This window comes from Sinocyclocheilus anshuiensis, unplaced genomic scaffold, assembly GCF_001515605.1.
Source record: "Sinocyclocheilus anshuiensis isolate Anshui unplaced genomic scaffold, SAMN03320099.WGS_v1.1 scaffold976, whole genome shotgun sequence".
In the NCBI taxonomy this organism is placed as follows: domain Eukaryota; kingdom Metazoa; phylum Chordata; class Actinopteri; order Cypriniformes; family Cyprinidae; genus Sinocyclocheilus; species Sinocyclocheilus anshuiensis.
Window position 1 is genome coordinate 996,133 of NW_015552538.1, and position 22,575 is coordinate 1,018,707.

Below are 22,575 nucleotides of genomic sequence, written 5' to 3' on the forward strand. Positions count from 1 at the left end.
TCCCGGGGTGGGGGGGGGGGTGTTTCGCACAAACACTAATTTAAATTCTCTTTCACACACACACTCTCTATCTCTCTTGTCACACACCGACTCGCTCTATTCCTCTCTACCTTCCTCTCGCCAGATATCAGCATTCTGAGGGAACGGATCATTTATTTTTGGTTTCTGCTTCCTGTCTAGATGTTCTCTGCTCTCTCTCGCATGCGTCCCAACCTCCACTGCCACTTGAAGGGAGGTGCTTTCTTCTTCCCTGATAAAACCAGCCACCTCAAAAGTGGCCAATTAAAATCAGTGCTGACAAGTCTTTTTTTCCTGTGCTGACAGGATCACTGTCCCTTCACCTGAGGGGGCGCCAGGTGTTTGTTCTCACGTGTCATACCTCTCTTATATTTTAACTAGTTCTTCAAGAGACATCACACTTCTCTTTCTCTGCACCTGTTCTCAGACACTCATTATTCCGGCCTGTTTTTGGCTTTCACAGCTTAAAGCTTGTAATGGCAGCTAATGAAGACCACACATCACGTTGGCTTCTACCTTGACATATTCAACACCCTTATCATTAATTGTTACACTTGGCTACTTCTTGTCATCACACTGAGAATCCTTCATAGAAACGTTAATAGAATGAGGAGAATGTCAAATGGGGTGCAAGGGTTGTATTGTCATCCCCGAGGGATATTTAATATTTAATGCCCTGAGGTTTCTCTTTCATAGTTTGGGAGATTTAATGGAGTTCTCAATTATGATTTATTCAAGTATCAACTTTATCTTAGATGTTTCTCATAGAACTTTTCTTCTTATTGTGAGGAATAAAAGCAGATTTAAAACTTTTTGTGTTCTACAAATTAAAATCGTAATGTTTTGAAATGAGTAAATGACAAATATCGGTGGTAATTTTAAACTAAAACTATTAAAAACATTTGTTAACTGAAATGAAGCTGAAATAATATAAAAATGCAATGAAATACTTGAAGTTAAACTTATTTTATATCATTTAGTTGCCAGGACAATATTTCTAATTGTCGTTCAAGTAAAATGACCAAAACTGAAATAAAAATAAAGCTAAATTTGAAAGAAAATTGATATAAAAAAATGAAAATGACAAAAAGCACAAAATCACTCAAATGCAAACTAAAAATTAAAACTCAATATGAAAAAAAAGAATTTAAAATGGTAATAAATAGTATATTAATAATACAAAAATACTGGTCATTTTTGGTTGAACTGCGCCTTGTAAGCTGACAGTTTATCTGATTTGAAGATGAGTTCTGTTCACGCTTAAAAATGCTGTGAAATATACAGTATGGAACAGGTTGTAGGCTATGTGTGAAAAAACAAGATCATAAAGATTTAAAATCAATGCTCTATGGTATATACAGTGTAGCTCAGACGATTTGGTTTTTAAATAATGTGAACATTTTGTTTTCATTTTAAACACTTTGTGTTTAGACTCATAATGATTGTATGAGATCTTAGTTGATTTTAGATCTTGCTAAATATGTGGAGCAGTTTATGATAGTGTTCTAATACTGTACAGGGGACACATGGAGGAATTCTAGCATCTTTTTGGGAGTAGTATGAAAGATTGAGATTTGACATACATTCATCTACCTCTTTATATGCAGAGACAACTATAAGTCAGCCATTCATAGATTGATTGCCCCCAAAATATAAAAACTGTGACTTTGTGGTGCTATCAGGGCATTGCTGTGTTTGTATGAGAAACAGATTAAAATTTAAGTTGTTTTTCCACTGATAATCTTTCCCTCCAATGAACTGTTAATGGCTGCAACCAGCTCATTGAGTCAGTGAGTTGAACTCAAGAACCAGATCGGCCCAATTCATGATCAAATTGGTAGCAATAACAGAATTTTTGAAAACTTTGGGAAACAAGAGAGCAGAAGTCTTCATTTACCCTCAATTTAATCTCACTACTGTCTAGGAGAAAGAAACGGGATTAAAGAGATCTCATTTGTGATTTTTTCAGCCCTCTGGGATATTGCACAGCTATATGCAGACAGCGTGGAAAACAGACAATGTGTAATCAATGTCTTGCACCAGCTATTCCCCGTCCATTCAAATGAGTAAATGTATTTATTGGGATTAGCAGGCCTGCTGTAGCCCAAATGGGATTCTGAGATAAGCACACAGATTCAGGAATGCTTCTTTAAGCTGTTGGAGATAAAAATCGACCTATAGATCTCTACCCTCTGACCATATCTTATTTTGAAATCAGTATTTCATTGAAAGGCAAAGTGGTTTATTGTGGCTCTCTCAGTTCAATGCTGAATTCCAGCTGGTTTCTGCAGCACTGGGAACACACTGTCTGAAATCATTAAAACCATTGTCCCTCTGTATTCTCAGACCAAACCGAACAATCTCCTGCTAAAAGAAAGAGGTTTAGTCATAGGCGAAAAAAATACAGAAGGAGAGAGAGAGACAGGAAAGAGTAATAATCCTTCAATTATTTTAAAAAGACCATCTATCACCAGAGAATGACTGTTATGTTATGCAGCATTTTTAGTAGTGATTTGAGGCTGTTTAATATGACCATAGCTAAAACCTAACCTTTGTTTTAGTTTTGTGATTCACTTCAAGCTTAAAGTAAAAACGTTTGACAGCTCTTCAAAATAGAAAATACCTTTTTAAATGACCTCTGTAATTGAAGAAATTGCTATAAAGTTAATCAGATTTTGTATATCCATTGAATCCAGGGCATTGGCCAATTTCAGACAGACTCTGGCACTTAAATGTCATCTTTGACTCTGAATCGAGTAGTTAGAGTAAATGATTAAGTTTTCCGTCCTCGCTGGACTGTTTAACATAATTGCAGTCCAGGGGCTACTTGTTTATACCCTTTCATGTAATTGTTACTGGTAGCTAGTTCACAAAGAGTTTTCATCAAATTAATTGAAATGGCAGACTATTTGATTAAACTGTCTCAAAATTAATTTCCTTATCATATTTGGGTGAAATTGATTTCATGCAGTATAGCTTCAAGTTTGTCATTGTTGAAACTCTTTACTCTCGCGTTGTCTCTTTAAAGCTTGCCTGTCTGCACACATTTGCTTCACAATTAATCACACCAATTTAAATTCTCGGAGCACAGCATATGCTAGTAGACAAGCTAATTGTATCCATCAATTTTCGCAGCTTGTGTCAAATTTACATTTCAGGAAACTTTAGCATGAGGCTTCCATGGATTACTAGGAGAGTAGCATACGTTAAATTCCTATAATAAACCACAAATCCACATGTGTGAAGGGATTAGAGAAATATTGTTCCTGTCATATTGATATTGAGGTACATTTTAAGAAAATATCTACTTAGGAAGGATAATAAATAATAAAACAATCTTTTTGATTTTGATCTCCATCTTGATCTTGATCTTTTCCGCTCCACAATACACAATGGTGGACAGGATTATTATTTAATAGCTGTTTGAGTATGAACATCTTCAAAATTTGTTTGGTCTACTAATAGCTGAAATAACCGTTGGCTACTCTGATATTCAACTGTTCATCATTATGTTTTATTGTTCATGTAAGACCTAGGGGCTCCGAATTATGCTTTTAAAGTTATTATTTTATAGCAAAGACTATAATTTTTGCCTTATATTTGTATTGTTCTAATTGTAAAATTGGATCTTTAATGTATTCAAATGTATTGTAATTGTTACTCTGACATTTCCTGCACTCCCAATGCATTTTAAATAACATCTCTTATTTAACTGAATTTGGAGGCCTTCAATTGGTTTGCAAGTAAAACAACAGAGGGAGAATGAGGGTGTGGTGAAGTTATTTTACACTTCATGGGTGTGGTGAAGTTATTTTAGTCTACTATTATGGGTGCTGTGAGTGGTGCCCAGAAACCTTTTTGTAGGATTATGGATGATGAACAATAAACGTCACTGTTTCCAAATGCCTCAGAAGTTTGTGTCCCGTCTGAGCTAAGGTGTAGAACTGTAGAACTATCCTCATATGAATTCCCTCCTCGTTCCCTAGGCCATCAGTGTGCAACGTGACCTGACCCGAACATTCACTTGTTTAACCATCCATGTCTAAGCACCTGCAGCAGGGCCAGTCAGTGGTGACAGTGGCCCCCTGGGTTTGTGGGTCTCACAATAACCAGTGAGTTGATTGAGTTCACAACCCTGACCCCTCCACTACTCTTCTCTCTTCCTATTCTCTCCTGTGCTGACTTCACAGCAAACTCATGATAAAGTGTAATGGCCTTCTCCCATGACCGCTGGCCGTTTAATAGATTTTTGCACATGGGTGCAGGAGATCTGAATTATCTGAGAGATTTACCAGGATAGATTAACAGGACTGAATGGAGAGTCTGTCTGTGACGGATTTGTTTGTTGTATTGAAGGGCTGTAGCAGGAAAAATTAATTCAGTTGTTTAAATGTTATAGAACTTTTAGACTTTTAGAACTATATTATATATATTGAGTTGGTGGGGTGTTTTTATACTCACCAAGGCCTGCATCCCCCACCCAAACCTGACATTCAGCTCCCTTAGGAAAGGACTTAGAAACGTCCACTCTCCTCTGCACGATTGTACTTCGTACAGTAGGTTTTTTTATTTTTTTTGTAGCTGGCACGGTTCTGTCCATAATAACTTTACACTTATTACAATCTAGAATGGCCCATCAGAACAGCAATGCTTTATTCCTTGCTGCTTGCAGGGATTGAACCAGCATCATTCCAGTTACCAGCCCTAAACTCTGGCTACTACTCCACCTTCTCCAACAGAGGAACTCTGTTTAATAACATCCACTTTCACCCTCATATCAGTCATTCCATTATGTCACTCATCCAATTCTCGTATTGCACATAATGCATCTCGTATGTTTGCATTAAATAATGGCATAGACTGAAATGAGAAATGATGGGACCTGCAAAATGAAGTGAACAGCCAAGATCTTCCCATTTAAAATTCCAAGCTTCCAGAACATTCTTATCCCAAATAAAAGATGAAATTGGGAATTGGAGAGCTTGTTGAAAATAAAATCTTCAGCACATTAATAATCCAAGATGGAGTCAACAGAATTTTGAAACTGCCACTCTCCATTGAGAGTTTTATGGGTAGCATTTTTCCCAGACTGATCCCTATATGCTATCTCCTCACCACTGGAGTATGACTGAAATCATATGAATGAATCAATCAGGTTCGTCCTTTGTGGTACAGTCCCTTCTGCATTTTTTATTTTTGCTCAGACTGAAATGTGCCACATGCTTGAGGTTTGGGAAAGCCATTTTGGACACCATGGTGGGCACTTAAAAGCCCTGGGAAATAAGACAGAGGTCAGAGTTGGCGGAGGGAGGTAGAGCGTAGCATTGGAAGTCAATATACGGCAGTGGGTTAGAGAGAAGAGAGATGGAAGGAGGGCATGGGGTGTTAATAGAATGAAAGAATCAGCAGGATGAGCTAGCCAGTCCAGCATGCAGTGTTGACAGGTAATCATTGAATGCCAACCATGAGGAGAGAACAGAAGCAGCAGAACTCTGTCTCTTTACTGTTTTTAGTGTCTCTGATAGTGGATGACAGCTGATAAAGTGCCACAGTAATCCCACAGTGCTGACTGAAACTTGTGAAATGAGACAATGATATAAGATGCTATCGGCTATAGACCCTTAGCATCTAAAACCCATGAGATATCATAATAATTTTGACATCAGAGCTCCAAAACGTATAAGACTTTTCATTGGTTAGTCTTAATGTGCAGTGCTATAGGACACTTTTGTCTTTTCTAGTAAAAATCTAGTAAAGAAGTGAAGCAAAACTTGTTTTCAGTGAAATTATACCATTCAAATGTTTGTGTCTGTAACATTTTTAAAATCAATTTTTGAAAGAAGTCAAGTCTGCTCGCCAAGGCTGCATTCATTTGGTCAAAAATACGGTAAATGCACTGATATATTGTGAAATATTACAATTGCAAAGTAACTGTTTTCTATTTGATATTTTAAAATGTAATTTATTCCTGTAATGCAAAGCTGAATTTTCAGTACTTCAGTCAGTCAGTGTCACATGATCATGCAGAAATCTTTCTAATATGTTGATTTCATTTTCAGGAAACATTTTTTATTACTAATGTTGAAAACAGTTGTGCTGCTTAATATATATGTATCTTTTGCAAACAGTGATATTTTTCTAATACTTTTATTAATATAAATCTTTAACGTTGGGAATGTCTTTATTATCACTTTTGAACAATTTAATGCATTCTTGCTGAAAAATATGAAACTAAACTCTATGCTAAACTCTGAAGCTGTGAAGCGGAGTCTCCTGTGCTGAGTGCTATTTCTGTGACATCTGAGAGCAGTTTCCAGATTTATCATTTATGAGGTTTCATGATATTTTGGAAGAGGCAGCGAGGCAGCTCACTAGGTTTTAGAACAAAACTAAACCAAATTCCTCTGACTACTCCAGGTCTCATCTATAAAGTATGTGCTATTGTCTCAGGGCAAGTTTTCAACTATTTCTGTTTTGTTTGTCCAACCTAAAACCCTCTCTTTCTCTCACCCCTTTTGCAGCCCTGCTGGCTTCAGGACATTTCCTGGGAGGAATTTCCGGCAGTGGATACTTCATCCGGCAATCGCCAAAGGGTTATCTGTTCTCACGGTCGGTGATGGTGTGACAGACACATCTTTCACGCTCTGATCTTCCCGAGGGGGAGCCACTGAGGATTAGCTGGCAGATGATGCATCAGGGGGAGGAGGAAAGGCCGTGTTTATCTGCTGTCCCCGTGTCACAGAGAGCTTCTGAGGAGCATTCAGCTGCCAGCGGCATCAGCGGGCCTCAGCCATCCAGCTGTTCACCTCACTGCCACAGCTAAAGTGATGAGTCCCAACCTTCCCTTTCAGGTAGATACCACCGTTTCCTCGCTCTAATTGCCCGCTAGCCCAATTCCCCAGCCTGGGCTCGACCGTCTTGGAGTCTGTAATAGGTGGAAGTACAGTGTTACGTGAGAGGTCTCTGCCAAGCTGCGCTTGCTCCTTTCCCTGTGCAACTAGAACTAATGAAGAGAAATAGCTGCCATTTTGGGTCCCCGTGCTCACTGCATGTCACTTAGAGGAGACATCTATTCATTTAATTATAAGACCGGTCTGACAAGGTGGCTCAGCAGAGGTTTCTCATTGTGTAAAGTATGATCAGTATTTTAAAAAGCACTTTACCAGTACAACTGAGGATTTTATCAATATAATATAGCTTTTAACCCGTATACAGTACTGTAGTGCTGTTTAGGGGTCAGGGTTTGGCAGGTTAGCATGACCCTGTGACTGTACGCAGTTTTTGTGTTGCCTTCAGCTGATCAGTAATAGTGCCATTTTTGTATGGGTCATATTGTACTGGACTGTTTTTAAAGGAATCAATTTTATTCAGAAATTTCATTAATGGATTCTTTTAAAAAAGTTTCACTTGGGAAAATTTTTCTTTTAAAAAAAGTTTCACTTGGGAAAATGTTGGAATTTGTAACAAATATTAACCTGAATGATCTGATATACACTACCAGTCAAAAAGTTTAGAATAATTAAAGTTTTTAAAATTTGCATATTATAATGATTTCTAAAGGATCATGTGACATTGAAGACTGGAGTAATAGCTTTTAAAAATTCAGACCTAACTCACTCAACTTGTTAAAGGGTTAGTTCACCCAAAAATTAAAATTCTGTCATTAATTACTCACCCTCGTGTTGTTCGAAACCCGTAAGACCTTCGTTCATCTTCGGAACACAATTTAAGATATTTTTTATGAAATCTGAGGTCTCTCTGACCCTCCCATAGACAGCAAGGTATCTACCACGTAGATATAGATATACCTTGATACACAAGGTCCAGAAAAGTACCAAGATGATCGACAAAGTAGTCCGTGTGACATCAGTGGTTCAACTGTAAAGTTACAAAGCTACGAGAATACATCTTGGTACTTTTCTGGACCTTGAACGTGTTAAAAGATCTGTGAGAGTAACCAAAGATTTTTTTTAGCATTTAGCAATGCTAATCTTTTTAACAATCCTCTTTCTTATAGATTTATATTTATTTTCAAAGCCTTCTACATAATATGTGTAATATTTGCCTCTTAAAACTAAAGGAAAACATTTATGCTGATAGACAAATGTATTAAACAAGTTGCAATGAGATGCACACATACAGTACCTCAGCACACGATCTCAACCATGGTGAGGATCAACAAATTTAAAGGGGTCATATGATGTTGCTAAAAAGAACATTATTTGGTGTACTTGGTGTAATGAAATAACGAAACACACGACGGGCTAGAGTGAGTGGCGGCCGGGGGCTAGAGTGAGCGGAGGCCGGCGGCCTAGTGTGAGCGGAGGCCGGCTTGAGTGAGCGGCGGCGGGCGGGCTTGAGTAAGCGGAGGCGGGCGGGCTTGAGAATGGCGCGAAGGAGCGGCCGGCGGGCTTGCGGCAACCACATGTGACGACCCCGGGCTGGACTCCGCTTCGTCCACGGTGAAGCAACAATACTACAGCGAGAATAAAAGTTACGCCTTCTTTCTTTGCCTCAACATTTGGGCGGCATTATGCAAATCTTCCCACATGTGACGTAGACATGTGGGGGCGTGTTAGAACGAGCCGTTTTAGGTAGGCGTGGTTGACTGTTAAAATTTGAACTCTGATCCACATGACAGCCAACTGACAGTGACAACAGCAGCAGCAGCAGCATAAATTAAGCCAGTAAAATTTAAAACAATGATAATATTTTAATAATAATTAACATAAAATGTTTTCAAGCTGCAATGCATGCTGGGGAATTGTGTAATATTATTCAATGTAAAATTGTTTGTTCAGATGACTCAATTTGAAAAGTTGTGAGAACATGTGGATATGTTGTGAACAAGTAGTTGAGTATCTAAGTAAGGTAAACAAAACAACTTTTGCTAGCGACATGTTTAGAGTATTTTTGTTCAGTTCACACAAAAAATTTAACTGGCTTCTACTAAAAATTCTTTGTTCAGTTAGTTTAGTTTAGTTTGCCTTTGCTTGTATAAAAATAAATGCATTTTAGTGTGGGGGTATTTAGTAACATGGTTTTTACGATTCAGGTGTTTAGCTCAAAACAACTTGCTTTAAGCAACAACTAGCAGCCTGGATTCAGTGTTACACAAATGTGTTTGTATTTTTTTGCTAGCAATGCTATTAGCAAAGGTCAGTCATGATTAAATTATTCTGTAAACGAATGTGCAATAATGGAGGTCAATGAGATAAAGTGTGTAGCATTCAGCTAGTCGTGTGATCTCAACTTGGCCACCCCTCTCCATGTAAAATAAATTTATTGAGCTAATGATATATTTGGCTACTTCGTCTCATGTAACTGTGCAAAAATGTATTTTTTTTATTTTTCTTTTTACGAGTAAAACTTTTTAATGAGGGAAAAGGTACTAAGTTCACCTTTAAAATACTTTTTTCCTTCCTTTTGTTAATGCCAGCTTGCTAATGCAGTGCAGGTAGAGGCTTATTATCAAGTTGTGTGCTTCTGTGATTTTTATGGACAAATAAGGCAGGCAGAAATGACAGGTGGTGTTCAAAGGTTTGCTCGGCTTGTCGAACACAAGCCAATTGGACGCATTACTGTATGGAAATTCAAGCGAGGGGAAGGGAAGGCGTCTGTGATACAGTAAACAGGATTAGGAGCTTTTGTTTCCTTTGCTGTCAGAGCCGGTGGTGTCCTGTAGAGAGAGATCTAATGGAACGAGTCTGGCTGAGACTGCATTAGACCTGTTACAGACTGTGCTTTAGTGTCTGTTGTGGGAGTTGTAATCAAACGTTAATTAGCAGGCCCACCTGTTTACAGACAGATCAGCTAGGATGCCCTTTCCCATGTGAAGATTTGGGGAAGTATTGCACATTTCAAACTGACAATGCTGTGTTGAAGCTTTTCAGGCACAGTGGTCAGTGGGAAACGCAGCTTATTCTTTTCAAACGTCTTATTTTGCTTTAGAGTTGGAAGTTGAAATCGTTATTTTTAATGTTCTTTGGACAGGGGAGAAAAATAGCTCACAGGAGGTTGGGTGGACACGGTTGCTGATGGTGCTTTTGTAAAACTGCTTACCAGCTAGACTGTTTTGCACAAAAGCCTGCCAGTGACACTATTTTGTTGTCCACATCTATTAATTTATTGAAAAATACATTCATGTTGACTATTTTTATGGCAACATAAAGCCAAAAATGTGAATGTGATGCAGCTGTACTGATGTTATTGTAATGATATAAGAATATAAAAGATTACTTGAACAGAAAACCTTAAATAATTCTGCGTAATCTTTTTGTTTTAGATTTTTTTTAACATGTTAAATATGTTATTTAGGATTTATACGATACTCTGAGAATTTTTGGCATTGGAGTCGGATTGGTTCTGAAAAAATGGTATCCGTGCATCCCTAGTTAGTTTAGGTTTTAAATGCCATGAGTTGCAACTAAAATATTTATGAATTAATAATTATTAATAACTTAATGAAGTTTTAATAATGTATTATATCATATAATAATGATTATATAAATGATTGAATTAATAATTGTACACTCAATTAAGTGAAATTAACATGTTTTTACTTGGTTACACCACATGACATTTTAGAGTAATTCAAACTAAACTTTTCTTTAAAATGGTAATTACATTTTTTTCATTTATTTATGAAAACTAACATGAATATAACAGAGTAAATTTTATGGACCTTGGCAGGGCCGTCCTTTGGGCAGTGCAACTGATACGGTCGCACTGGGCCCTGCGGTGAACGGACCGAGAGGGAACTGATGCTCCCTACCTCGCACCGGGACGACCCTGGACCATGGCACTTTAAACTAGATTTTGTCCTTCTCTAATGGACCACCTAATTTGTCATTAACCCACGTAGCAGAATGACAGCTTATGAAAATTATGAATGTAGTAAAAGTAACCACTAACCACTATGCATATACACAAAATGTGGTTGTCAAACACAGCAACCATAGCACATATAGACGTAACACTAGATCACATGACAAGAATGGTGAAAAGCCACCTGTTTTTCATGTGAAATTCACTGCCTCAGCTAGAGCTGATACATTAATTCCCATGTGCTACTTTGAAGATATATTTGAGCACGTGACTTTTCACACCAATCTGATATGTAACCCACCAAAGCTGGGAAGACGTTCAGCCTGCTGACAAAGTGTACTTTTAACTGACCCTAAGCCTATAGAATTGGAACCCATGCATATTTAAATGTGACTGCTTCTTACCCATTCGTGGCAGTATAAGTGAAAATCTGAATGGGAGTCAGTGCCTCTGTCTGAAAGAGTTAACTCGTGTGCTGCTTGAGAAAATCTCGACTGAAGTGTCATGAAGCTCTCTCAGGTTCTTTAGACTGCACACTGTGTTCCAGTCTGAGCCCACAAGCTTTGTTTGACCTAGTTATTCTAAAAAGCAGTGCAGGACTTGACGCATTCGATTTCCAGGATGGCTGTGGCTGGTACGGCAGGTTACAGGCACATGCAGGAATGTGCGTCAGTATTCACATCCTCCCTATACAGCTGACGGGTCACAGGGAAAAGGCCACATCCATCATGCTGAGGTTTTTCACTCTCAGTCTGTGAATGTTTGCTTAGCTATATGTAACCTTTTGTAAATCTTCACTGTAAATACTGAATTTTATGTTGTTTAGGTTTTGTGGTGTACATACCTATACAATAATTTATAGGCCTGTTTTTGTTGTTGGAAAGTATATATGGCATGCCTGTAAAGAGGTTAGTATAGAGGATAAAAGGAATAGCTTAATGGTATTTTATTTGCATTGTTATTTGCATTAATATCTCAATCAAATTTGAATTAAAAATAAATATTCAAAATACAAACTTAATTTGGGGTCAGTAAGGTTTTTTTTTAAAGATGAATACTTTATAATTAATACTATATTTACTTTATAATTAATACGTTAATATATTTTAATAATTTTAATCTTAAAGGACACATCGCATTTCTATTTTAAATCAGTTCTGTTCTTTTGAACATTCTATTCATCAAAGAATCTTGAAAAAATATATACATCACAGTTTCCACAAAACTATTGAGCAGTGCAGCTATTTACGGCATTGATAATTATATATAAGAAATGTTTCTTGAGCACCAAATGAGCATAAGATTTCTAATGAATCATATGACGTTGAAGACCATAGTAATTACTGCTGAAAATTCAGCTTTGCCATCACAGAAATAAATTATTATTATTATAATTAAAAATGGTATTTGCATTTCACAATATTACTGTTTTTTTTCCCCGGGCGCCGCAGCATTGCTGTGTGTGTGTACTTGGATGGGTGAAATGCAGAGCACAAATTCCGAGTATGGGTCACCATACTTGGCCACAAGTCCTTTCCTTTCCTTTCCTTTCCTTTCCTTTCCTTTCCTTTCCTTTCCTTTCCTTTCCTTTCCTTTCCTTTCCTTTCCTTTCCTTTTCCTGTGTTTTGATCAAATACATGCATTCTTGGTTAACTATAAGAGACTTCCTTGACAAACATTTAAAAATCTTACCAAGCCCAAACTTTTGAACAGTAGTGTACACAGTTATACAAAATGTCATTTCCACAAGTGAACACCAACCATATTTATTGGAGATTATAGTTAATCGGTTTCAATAATTGGTAATTTGACCATTTTTTGAGAACATATTTGTTCATGTTTCTTCAGTATTCTGTTTTTCGGTATTGCAGTGTTTTGCTGAAGTACAGCTTATCTAATTAATATTAGTTCAGACATTATTTTGGAACAAGTGCTACTTAGCCTCTGAGGGAATTTTTTTAGCAGGTTTTGAGAGACAGGTGTTGAGTGTCTGAATGAAAGCTAACCTACAGGTCAACATCACTTATTTATTCACTTAGAAACGTTAAACTGAAATATGCTATCAAAGATTGAATGGGGCAAGCTCCAAAGTCCCAAGCAACCAGCTCTAGCCTCTTTAAGAGGATATCTGTGTATACCCTTTTGAAAATACCTAATTCTATCAAGACATTTACTTGTGGGAGCTGTTAAAGGATAAGAGATCTTTTTTCACTCCGTCAAGGCCTCTCACCATATTCCTCTCAAATCAGATTTTCCTGCAACACTGCTGAAGCAATGAAATAAAAATCTAATTTTCCCAAATGAAATCAACCAAAAACCAATTGGGAGCTGCAGGCTTTCCCTGAGAAATCAAATCAGAATAATTCCACATTCCAAACACATATTTTAGTCTGATAGCAATTCATCCATCAATACACCGATTCTGTCTAGCCACCTCGAACAGATCGTCCGCAGGTAATGCATTGTATGGCGTCTCCATAAGAGAAAAATCAATCAATTTTAATTCAGATAATACTGTAATACACGGGTCTATGCAGAGCTGTCCCATATATGAAACAATGATGCTATAAAATATAGAGATCCCCATTTCTCGCCGCAGGACTGGCACGAATGAATAACCTTGGTTTGTGCTGCCGAGCTGTTTAAATGAGTTACTTTCCCATTTCGGTTGTCAATGGAGAAGTTTATTACGTGTGAGAGGCATAACGTGGATCCGGTCCATTGCATATTTGCCATTTGAATGGTGTGCAGATTTCCATCAGTCAGTGCGTGACATAAAACAAAGCTAGTGTGCGCACAGATACAGTAAAAGACGTTCATAGTTCAAGATCAGCTGCTTTAAAAAGTGAATAGTACAAATACAATAGCATACAACTGCTATCTTGAAATGTTCATTGTAAATCAGATATGCACTGAAATTCCCTCTCAACATGCTTGGAAAGTCAGTGATTTCAGAATTAATCCTTCACCCCAAGGTGAGTTGCAATAAAAAGGTGTTAATACCCTCAATTACTTCAGGGCTGAAAGACCCAGCTCTCTGACTGTGTTTACCGTGGTAGTTACCGCATCAATGCGTGCAGCTTTAAAACAGAATGATCCTGATCGTTCAGTGATCGTGAATAGCGTGTGCTCGATTTCACGTCCTCGAGGATTAAATGACTAGTCAAACGCATGCCGGTGATTAATATGATTCCCTAGAGTTGTTTATCACACTTGGCTGGTGTATTCGCTCCCTAACAGGTGAGAGAGAGCATAATCTCCATTGTTTGCTTTTGTTTTTTGTTTTTGCAGGACTAAAAGTGGACAGGATGTCAATGGGCTGGACTATGATTCTAAAAGATGACTCAGGTGTAACGGGCTGGACATGGCGTGTTGGGAACTACCTGCTGCTCTCTATGTCTCTAATTGGAATGCAAGTGAGGTCGGACCTGGAATTTCCAAAGGACAGACACTATGTGTGGAAAACGGGTAAGTGTGTTGTCTATGATGTCTATTCCTGTGATATGGAGATTTCTACGATAGATCTCTTTTTAATGGCTCCGCTTTGATGTTTCTCCCTCCTGTTAGCATTACACCGCATCCATCCATCCGTCCATTCAGGATTTTATCTCACTCTAGCTCCAAGCAATATGGTGTTTATCAGGAACTAGCGTAACAAATTCCTCCGTGCCGTTTCAACATTTCATGCTGCTTTCTTCCTTCTCATGCTTAATTATTACTTTGCTGTCTAAGATGTGGCCTAGCAGTTAATGTGCTCTGTTTTCATTTACTCATCTTTTTTTTGTTCTAAACCCGTTGCATGGAGCACAAAAGGAAAGGTTTCACAGAATTTCCAGGCTGCTCTTTTCTCAACCTGGGGTCATTGAAAAAACGCGCTGCAATTCGTTGCAGTTTTCAGCTGCAGTGAACACTAGTGGCAGTAAAACCAACAACTTTTATTCCTTTTCATACAAATTATAATTAGAGTGGCAGGTTATTGATTTAATAAAGACTTATTTTCGTGCATTTTATTGCATTATACTGTTATGACCTCAAAACACTTTTACCAAAACTAATACATTTTTACATTTGCATCACATAATCAACTATGTATGTATGGCTTTTCTGGCATAGTAAACTTGCTCAGTAGCTCACCTGATACAGAGTTGCACTTGTGATGTGAAGCACTTGTGTTCGAATCCCGTGAAACACAAGTCGCGTTAAAAAGCTGAAAGACTTGTAGAAGCAAGCTAAAATGGCATGGTTGCGTTAGCAAATGTGTTTTACCTCATGTTTGCTTTTGTTAACACTATTGGTTAGGTTTAGAGTAGGGTTTAGTATAGGTGCTACATTATTTTCAAGTATGATAGATCATGAACATTTTAGCGCCACCCGCCGGGCATTTTATATACTAATGTAATAAAACTCTTATATACTAATGTAATGTAACTTTGTAAGATTTGCGTTCATCGGTAACACTTTTAGCTTATTAGCATGCCTATTATTAACATATTGGCTGATTATTAGTACTTATAAAGCATATATTCTGCATGACCATATTCTATATCCCTAATCCTACCCAATACCTCAATTTAACAACTACCTTACTAACTATTAATAAGCAGAAAATTAGGAGATTATGGAGGAAAAAGTCGTAGTTAATGGTTTGTTAATAGGGAGAATTGGACCTTAAAAAAAAGTGTGACCCGTTCATCTGTTTCAGATAAAGCTGAAAGTGCCACTCACTGCACATTTCACTTTAAAAGCAAGAAGCAACTTAATTTAATTTGAAAAAAAAAAAAAAAACTTAATTTAATTTGGCATAAATGACCCTGGGTTGTCTTTTCTGTACAATGAAAGTGAAAGGACACCACAGCTGTTCTTGATTCCCTTCACTTTAATTTTAAGCAGTGTGGTCATTCTGCTAAATTTCTACTTTTGTGTCAAACTGATGAAAGGAACTTTCATGACTGATTTGGAAGAACATGGAGGTGAATAAATGATGACAGAATTGTCACTTTTGGGTGAAATATCCCTTTAATTGCATTGTATTGACTCTGCACTCTGTCTGCTTGTGTCTTTGTGGAAAAACGTCTTTCATCGGTTTCTTTTTTTCCCCCACTGAGAATCCCTCATTCACACACCTCCCAACATCACAACGACACTGGAATGAACAACTCTGCCGAGTTTGATCAAGGGATCCTGTGTGGATGTGGGTCTGTTAGCATAATATATGCTCTGAGAAAGATTATCCATCTCTTGCCGAACAATGACAGGCCCTACTGCAGAGAAGGTAATCACATATAATGATGTATATAGTAATCTATTCCTAGTCCTCAAAGCTGGAGTAATTACCTACCGTTATGCCTAGCTCGAGATTTATGGGCTTTGCCAAGGCATTCTGAAGTAAGGCAGGATTTTCTACATGTTGTGCTCTGTTTCACAAACAAGAAAATCTGATTCCGACCCTTAATCTCTCTGCTTCTGTCAGATCAGGTCTGATTTTTCCCGTCGCTGCAATGATTGATTCCAGATAAGGACTTTTACCCTCGGCGCACGCGACTTTCTGCAGCTGTTGACTTCAAAATATTTGATGAATGAAACGTGAAGGCATTTGCATTCCATAAATGATTTAAAACACCCAAAGGTGATTCAGTTTGAGCCTGATTGTTGTCCTAGCTTTGCATCCAAGAAGCAGACCTGCAGAATGAAGAAAAAAGCCCTTGGAGTAACGAACGCAGTGCATCTCTCTCAGATCAGCAGTGTGGAAAATGAAGTAATGAATTTAAACTCACTGCCTCAGATGTTTTCTCTGTCCCTGTGAGTGCGGTTTCAACCTTTTTTGTACACAAAGGCCTCATTGGCTTTATGATCAGCGCTTTCATGTGCTTCCCCTCAGTGTGACGATGGTACTACTCAAAAGATAAAGAGATTGATGAACTACACTTGAAAAAGCCTGTACGCAGAAAGAATCTAATCAGATCATTGTGAGCAAGGCTGTGATATCTACCGAGCAGTGACGGCTGATATATATCGCTCGGAAAAATTAGAAATCACATCGCTGAATACTTTTTAACGCTTTTTGGTGCGAGTATGACCGACGACAGGCATTGTACGTGCATCTGATATGTCAATGGCTGTTAGGATTGACATCAAATTTTTATAGAACAGATTATCATATGGTTGGACCAATTAGCAATGCCTTACAGAGCATGAGAGATTGCTGGTGTAAATTATTAATGACTTGAATATAAAGTCAACTCAGTTCCACTTAGCTGAGTTTGAATTATTAGATTGTAGTGATGGTTACTTTCTGAGGTGCTGGCTGTGGTTGTTGACTACTTTTCTAGCACCAGTCGTCAGCTAGTCAGCATCTCTGTAAATTTCAAAGTCTGGAAAACATTTCATTGCCTCTTTGTCGGTTCATATGACTCTACACTTGCGGTGATTGGTGTCCTATAATTCTTCTAGGCATTTAACCACAGGCAGAGCTGAGTTCAAATGAGTGTTCAACTGTTATAGGTGAAACCGCTTCCTTAGAGTTGGCAGAACAGTGGGACTCTTCACGTTATGGAGAGCTGATGTGTGCTTTAGGCTTGACCTTCATCACTGTCTGAGAAACAGGGGGTACCCAAGGCTGTGGGTAATGGGATGATCATTTAGCTCCTTAAACAAAGCACTCTCATTAGGGCCTGTGAGGAACAATCCCTTCTGCTCCATTTTTCACCAGTGACTGCCTGAAGAGAGGGAGAATGAGAGTCATCAGTGATTTGAATATATGCAGGGTTTCTGCATGTGATTTTCATCTGAAATCAAAGGAGCCTGCTGAAAATGTGAGTATTATTTCACATTGAGCCATCTGAGTGGGCTTTTAACAAGCTTTACAAAATAGCAGGTGTAGTTAGCATTGTCAACCCTCATGCACAGTAGGAATATTGTGTATTAACCGGTTTCCAGAATGACTTTTTCCTTGTAATGCTTTAGGAGAAATGAAGGCGATTGTATCAGGTTTTGTTTGCGAAAATAGTGGATGAAGAGCAATGCAGCGTATGCTGTTATATGCTTATCTTTTTTAAGCATATTTGAACTTATTTTTGAGTTATTTGTGCATTTGAATAGTCTTTTTTAATAGTAAAATAATGTTTTAGTTTCTAGCTCTCACATACTGTACGCTTGAGAACTGAGTGTACCATTCATCAGCGTATATTATATAGACAGAAGAAGAAAATGTTGTGCAAATGCTGTGCATTAATTGTCTAAATATTGTTTTGTTTTTTTTTAATTTTCCTCTTGGTGAAAGTCCAGATGGTCTGTTTTAATGAATGCTCACTTTATGTGGTGATTTTACGTTAAAATATTTTCCAGACAATAGAATTGTGCCCTTTGCAAATCAGTGAATTCAGCTACATTTAAATGTATACATTTGGCAGATGATTTTATCTCAAGTGACTAGCATTGCATTCATGTATACATATTTTTAAGTTTATGCATTCCCTGGGAATCAACCCTACAACATGGGCTCTATACAGGATGGATGTAGCTAACCACATAATGGAGTTCCCTACTACAGTATATAGTAGGTGAAAAACAGCATGGCTTTGTCCAAAAGCTAAAAATGCTGCCTTCGAAGGATGCATTTCTAGGTAGGAAGGCATTAAGGCATGTCCGAATCCAATGTTAGCTTCAATTCCTGTCTCCTGAGATGCCTTTATATGATAAATGTTTGAAGGCAGCATAGATATATCCTTTGCTGCCTTTGATATCCCACAATCCCGTGCATTCAATTCCGTTGCAGTTGGTGGTTAGTTTGTGTATAAATGTAAGTTTTTGACCAACTTTTTCCATTTTGGATGTCATTACTAGCAAGAAATTACTATTGTAGTACTTAAATTTTTCCTCAGTTATCACCAAAGCTCTCTCTATTTTGTTGTAAATCATTAAACCGTTATGTTGCCTAAGAAGTCTGTCTGAAGTCAGTTTTGTCAGGTAACTTTGTGGGCAAACGCTGCCTGCAAAATCATTAGCTACATTTCCATTTCCCTTCAAATTATACAAAATGAAATTGCGAAGTAAAAATACACCCAATGGAAACACGTCAATTTCGCAAAAACTCCCATATATCGCAAAAAAGATTTTACACTCGCATGAGGTGGTTTTTTAGGCAACTCGGAAAAGGAATATTTGGCAAAACTGCAATGGAAACGTTTTTTTTTTTTCCACATTTACAGTCACCTGGCGTACGTAAAAGTCACATGATGACTGACACATCATGGCTGATCGTGGGCACTCTAGTCATAGTTAATGCTTGTGTCTATACCAGCCGCATCGCGGCATGTTTCAGAAGCGGCCCCCCATGCTCCTTCTCTAAAGATACATGCTTGCATATCCTTCAATTAAAAATAATGGCTAATGCGGTGGCTGCAATATACATAAACCTACCAACATCTGTCAGCATGACTTATCGCCAGAGGAACAAATTATGTTTTAGTCGCATACCATGGGTGAATGGAAATGCCGTCATTTTGCCATAGTTTATTTTATCAACATTTATAAAATATTGACCTAAAGTTTTGTGCAAAAGTGTAATTGAAACACACCTACTGCCTGATAAGGCAGCAAAGCAGAAACTTTCGGATGCAGCCATTGTAAAGAGAGTAGTATGTGTGAATTCACAGTATTCCTAAAACGTTAGGCAAAAAGTACCTAGATCACCTACTACTTCCGGTGGGAAATAGTATTTCTTTGGACACTTTACTATCCCATGAGGCCACAGAAGAGGATATATAAATGGCAGTAAAGCGACGGACGCAACTGACATTGATAAGTCACATCAATGACGAATGTAGTATTATGAAAAAGAAGAATCCTAGGCATTTCTTCTGGTCCAGAAAAGTTAAAAAGCCTTTATTCACATTCTGGCCATCTCAATAAACATTAAAAATGCCTAAAAATCTGCACACTGATGCATTTCAGCCTTCAGCCTTCCTCAGAGTGTCAGATATCAAACGAATGAATGACAGGTGTAGATATAATTAGTCTGACATTGGGAGAAACCAAAAAAGCCATTACAAGGGGGGACATACAACCTTGTTAGCCATTACAAAGTATGGAGAAAAAAAATTACAATAATAATTAGGGGGGAAAAAATCATACTAATAATGGTTTCACAAAAATTTAGTCAAATCTAATTCTTCATTCAACCCAGGAAAAATGGTAGCTCGCAAGTGAAATATCCAAAAAGTTTCCCTTTGTAAAAGTCTTTGTAGTCTATCACACTTTCTAACTGATTCAGTCACTGTTTCCAAACCAATCATTTTTAAAGTAGAGGGATTAGAGTCCTGAACAGACGCATAATGCACTGCCATAGGATAATTTTTGTTTCTTGTACAAATTGCATTTTTGTGATCCCATAATCTATCTTGCGACCTATGTTTAGTTTGACCCACATAGAAAGAGTTAAAAGGACATTGAAGTCTATTGATTACATACATTCTCTTACAATTTATAAAGGATCTGATTGAATAAATTTTCTTTGTGCAGACCTCTACAAATTATTTAGTTTGAATTACATTGTCACAATGATTGGAATGTCCACACTTAATTCATGTCTGGATTACATTCATGCTTCACAAATTCATACTTTATAGAACATAATTTTTTTTTAACAGTCTCCAAGTAGTTACTTATTTAAAAGATGTACCTCTTGCATGTTAGGTACTGTAGACACATTAGAAATCACACTTTAGAAATAACTGACTCATCTTACCAAGATTAATTTCCCCCAAAAATCAGTTTAAATTAGGGCTGCACGATAAATCGCATGCGATATTTAATGCGCATCTTGTCAGTAAAGCCGTTCTGTAATCAGCGGTAAATCTCCATCACCTGCGGGCTTTCACATTGAGCAGCATTAACTACACAGAGCCGTTGTTCACTGACGAGCTGCGCAAAAAATCGCGCGGATGGAGATTTACCGCTGATTACAGAACCGGCTTATCGTGCAGCCCTAGTTTAAATGAAAACTCTAAAATGAACAAAATGCCTCTGTATTGATCTTTTGCAGTGCTCCTTGGTTTGTCTTTCTAGCATATCAATTGTTATATATGATGTAAGATAAATATGTCAACAGTTGCTCTATTACACAGGCCCTAGTGGAGTCTGATTGATTCGCTCTCAGATTCAACACGCGGTGAATGGTTTCATTGCTGGAGTCATGTGTGATCTTAAATCAGATGAGGCCTGGTTTGATTTGTTACACTATTACAGTTGTCCAGTTTCTAATTTAGGTAGAATATGAAACCCTCATTAATGGGCTGTTGGAATGTAAATATACATTTTCATATTAATAGGGAAATCTTGGTCTCTGTCTAATATAGAGATGTTTGCAAGCTTCACGATGTTCATTTTTTTAATGATATTTGAGGGTTGGTTAGTATCAAGTAAACAAGATAACATTCAACATGGAAAGCTACTTTTTAGGTATCTGGTTAGCAGTAAGGATCACGGCCCTCAGTGTGGGAGACCTTACTTTAAAATCAAATCCTATTTGCAAATATCACCATATCTCCTGTTCTTCAAAGTCCTGTTTATTTGCTCTTGTGATAAGGCTTATCTTTAAAAACAGAGCATCCAGTTGGGCTACATTTCTCCAACAACGAGAATGAGCAATTAAACACACGTGGCAGTGCACTGTCTATTAGCATATCAGTTATATCCTCCTCATGGATGTTAACAGATTTTCTTGAGGTCTGAATTTGCATTATTAGGAAATGTCTCATCTCATTCCCACACGCTTATCTCCAAGACGGGGGCTCAAATTTGTTCTGGATTTTTCATGTTTTTATTTCCTGCAAAGAAAAATTTATATCTTCATGCTTTAGTCATAACTTAGTAGGCGCAAATTAGAGCTGTGCCTCAGAGCATTTTATTTTCTTAAAGACATTTATAGCTATTTTTGATCTGTTATAAATCTATTAAGATTTAATAAAAAGGCTGCAAACAGTTTTCCAATTTTCTTTGACATGAGGTCATTTCATTCCAGGTTTATCAAATGTAGTTGTTGTATTTGATTATCAGTTTGCAGAGTTATCTCTGAAAAGGAAAAGGAAAAAAAAAAACCTTTGGTCAGACATGGCAGATTGACGTTTTGAATATTTCCCTCTGACAAATACCAAGTACAGCACAGAATGGCATTGTGTTATTTTTCTTTGAGAAATGGACTGGCATTTGACCAGGCAGAATAATGCTGCAGGTCTCTTTCTTTGTGGCCAGCAGCTTTATTCTCTCCTCTCAGAACGCAACTACAATCAGCTCTAGTGTAAATCACTGCAAGTGACACGCACACCAATTACCACTTTCTTTCTTTCACATAGATTTTTAGCACATTTATCCAAATGATTCTCAGATCTAGACATTGTTTTGAACATGCTGTGCTAATTTTATCTGTCTGTCCTAAACCCCCGAACACATCTATATAGTATGAGTGCAAATATAGAATATAGAGATATAAAAAAATGATTAAATAATTATAATTATTTAACTTTTAGGGTCGGTTCGATTTTTATGATGATGTTTATAAAAGAAGTCTCTTATACTCCTCAAGGCTGCATTTATTTGATTAAAAATACAGTGAAAACAGTCATATAGTGAAATGTTGTTATAATTTAAAGTATCTGTTGTCTGTTTTAATATATATTAAAAAAAAAATAAAAAATTTGTGATGGCAAAGCTGAATTTTCAGCAGTCCTTCCT

General features: G+C 37.4%; 1 protein-coding gene across 1 annotated transcript in view; it reads left to right on the forward strand.

Moving 5' to 3' along the window:
* The window catches only part of thsd7ba (thrombospondin, type I, domain containing 7Ba), a 221,917-nt gene that overhangs the window by 40,172 nt on the left and 159,170 nt on the right, over nt 1-22,575 (forward strand). The window contains exons 2-3 of the mRNA XM_016454293.1: nt 6,540-6,869; nt 14,137-14,313. Of these exons, the coding sequence (XP_016309779.1) occupies nt 14,154-14,313 (160 nt within the window). The 5' untranslated portion in view covers nt 6,540-6,869; nt 14,137-14,153. The remainder of the gene's footprint in view (nt 1-6,539; nt 6,870-14,136; nt 14,314-22,575) is intronic.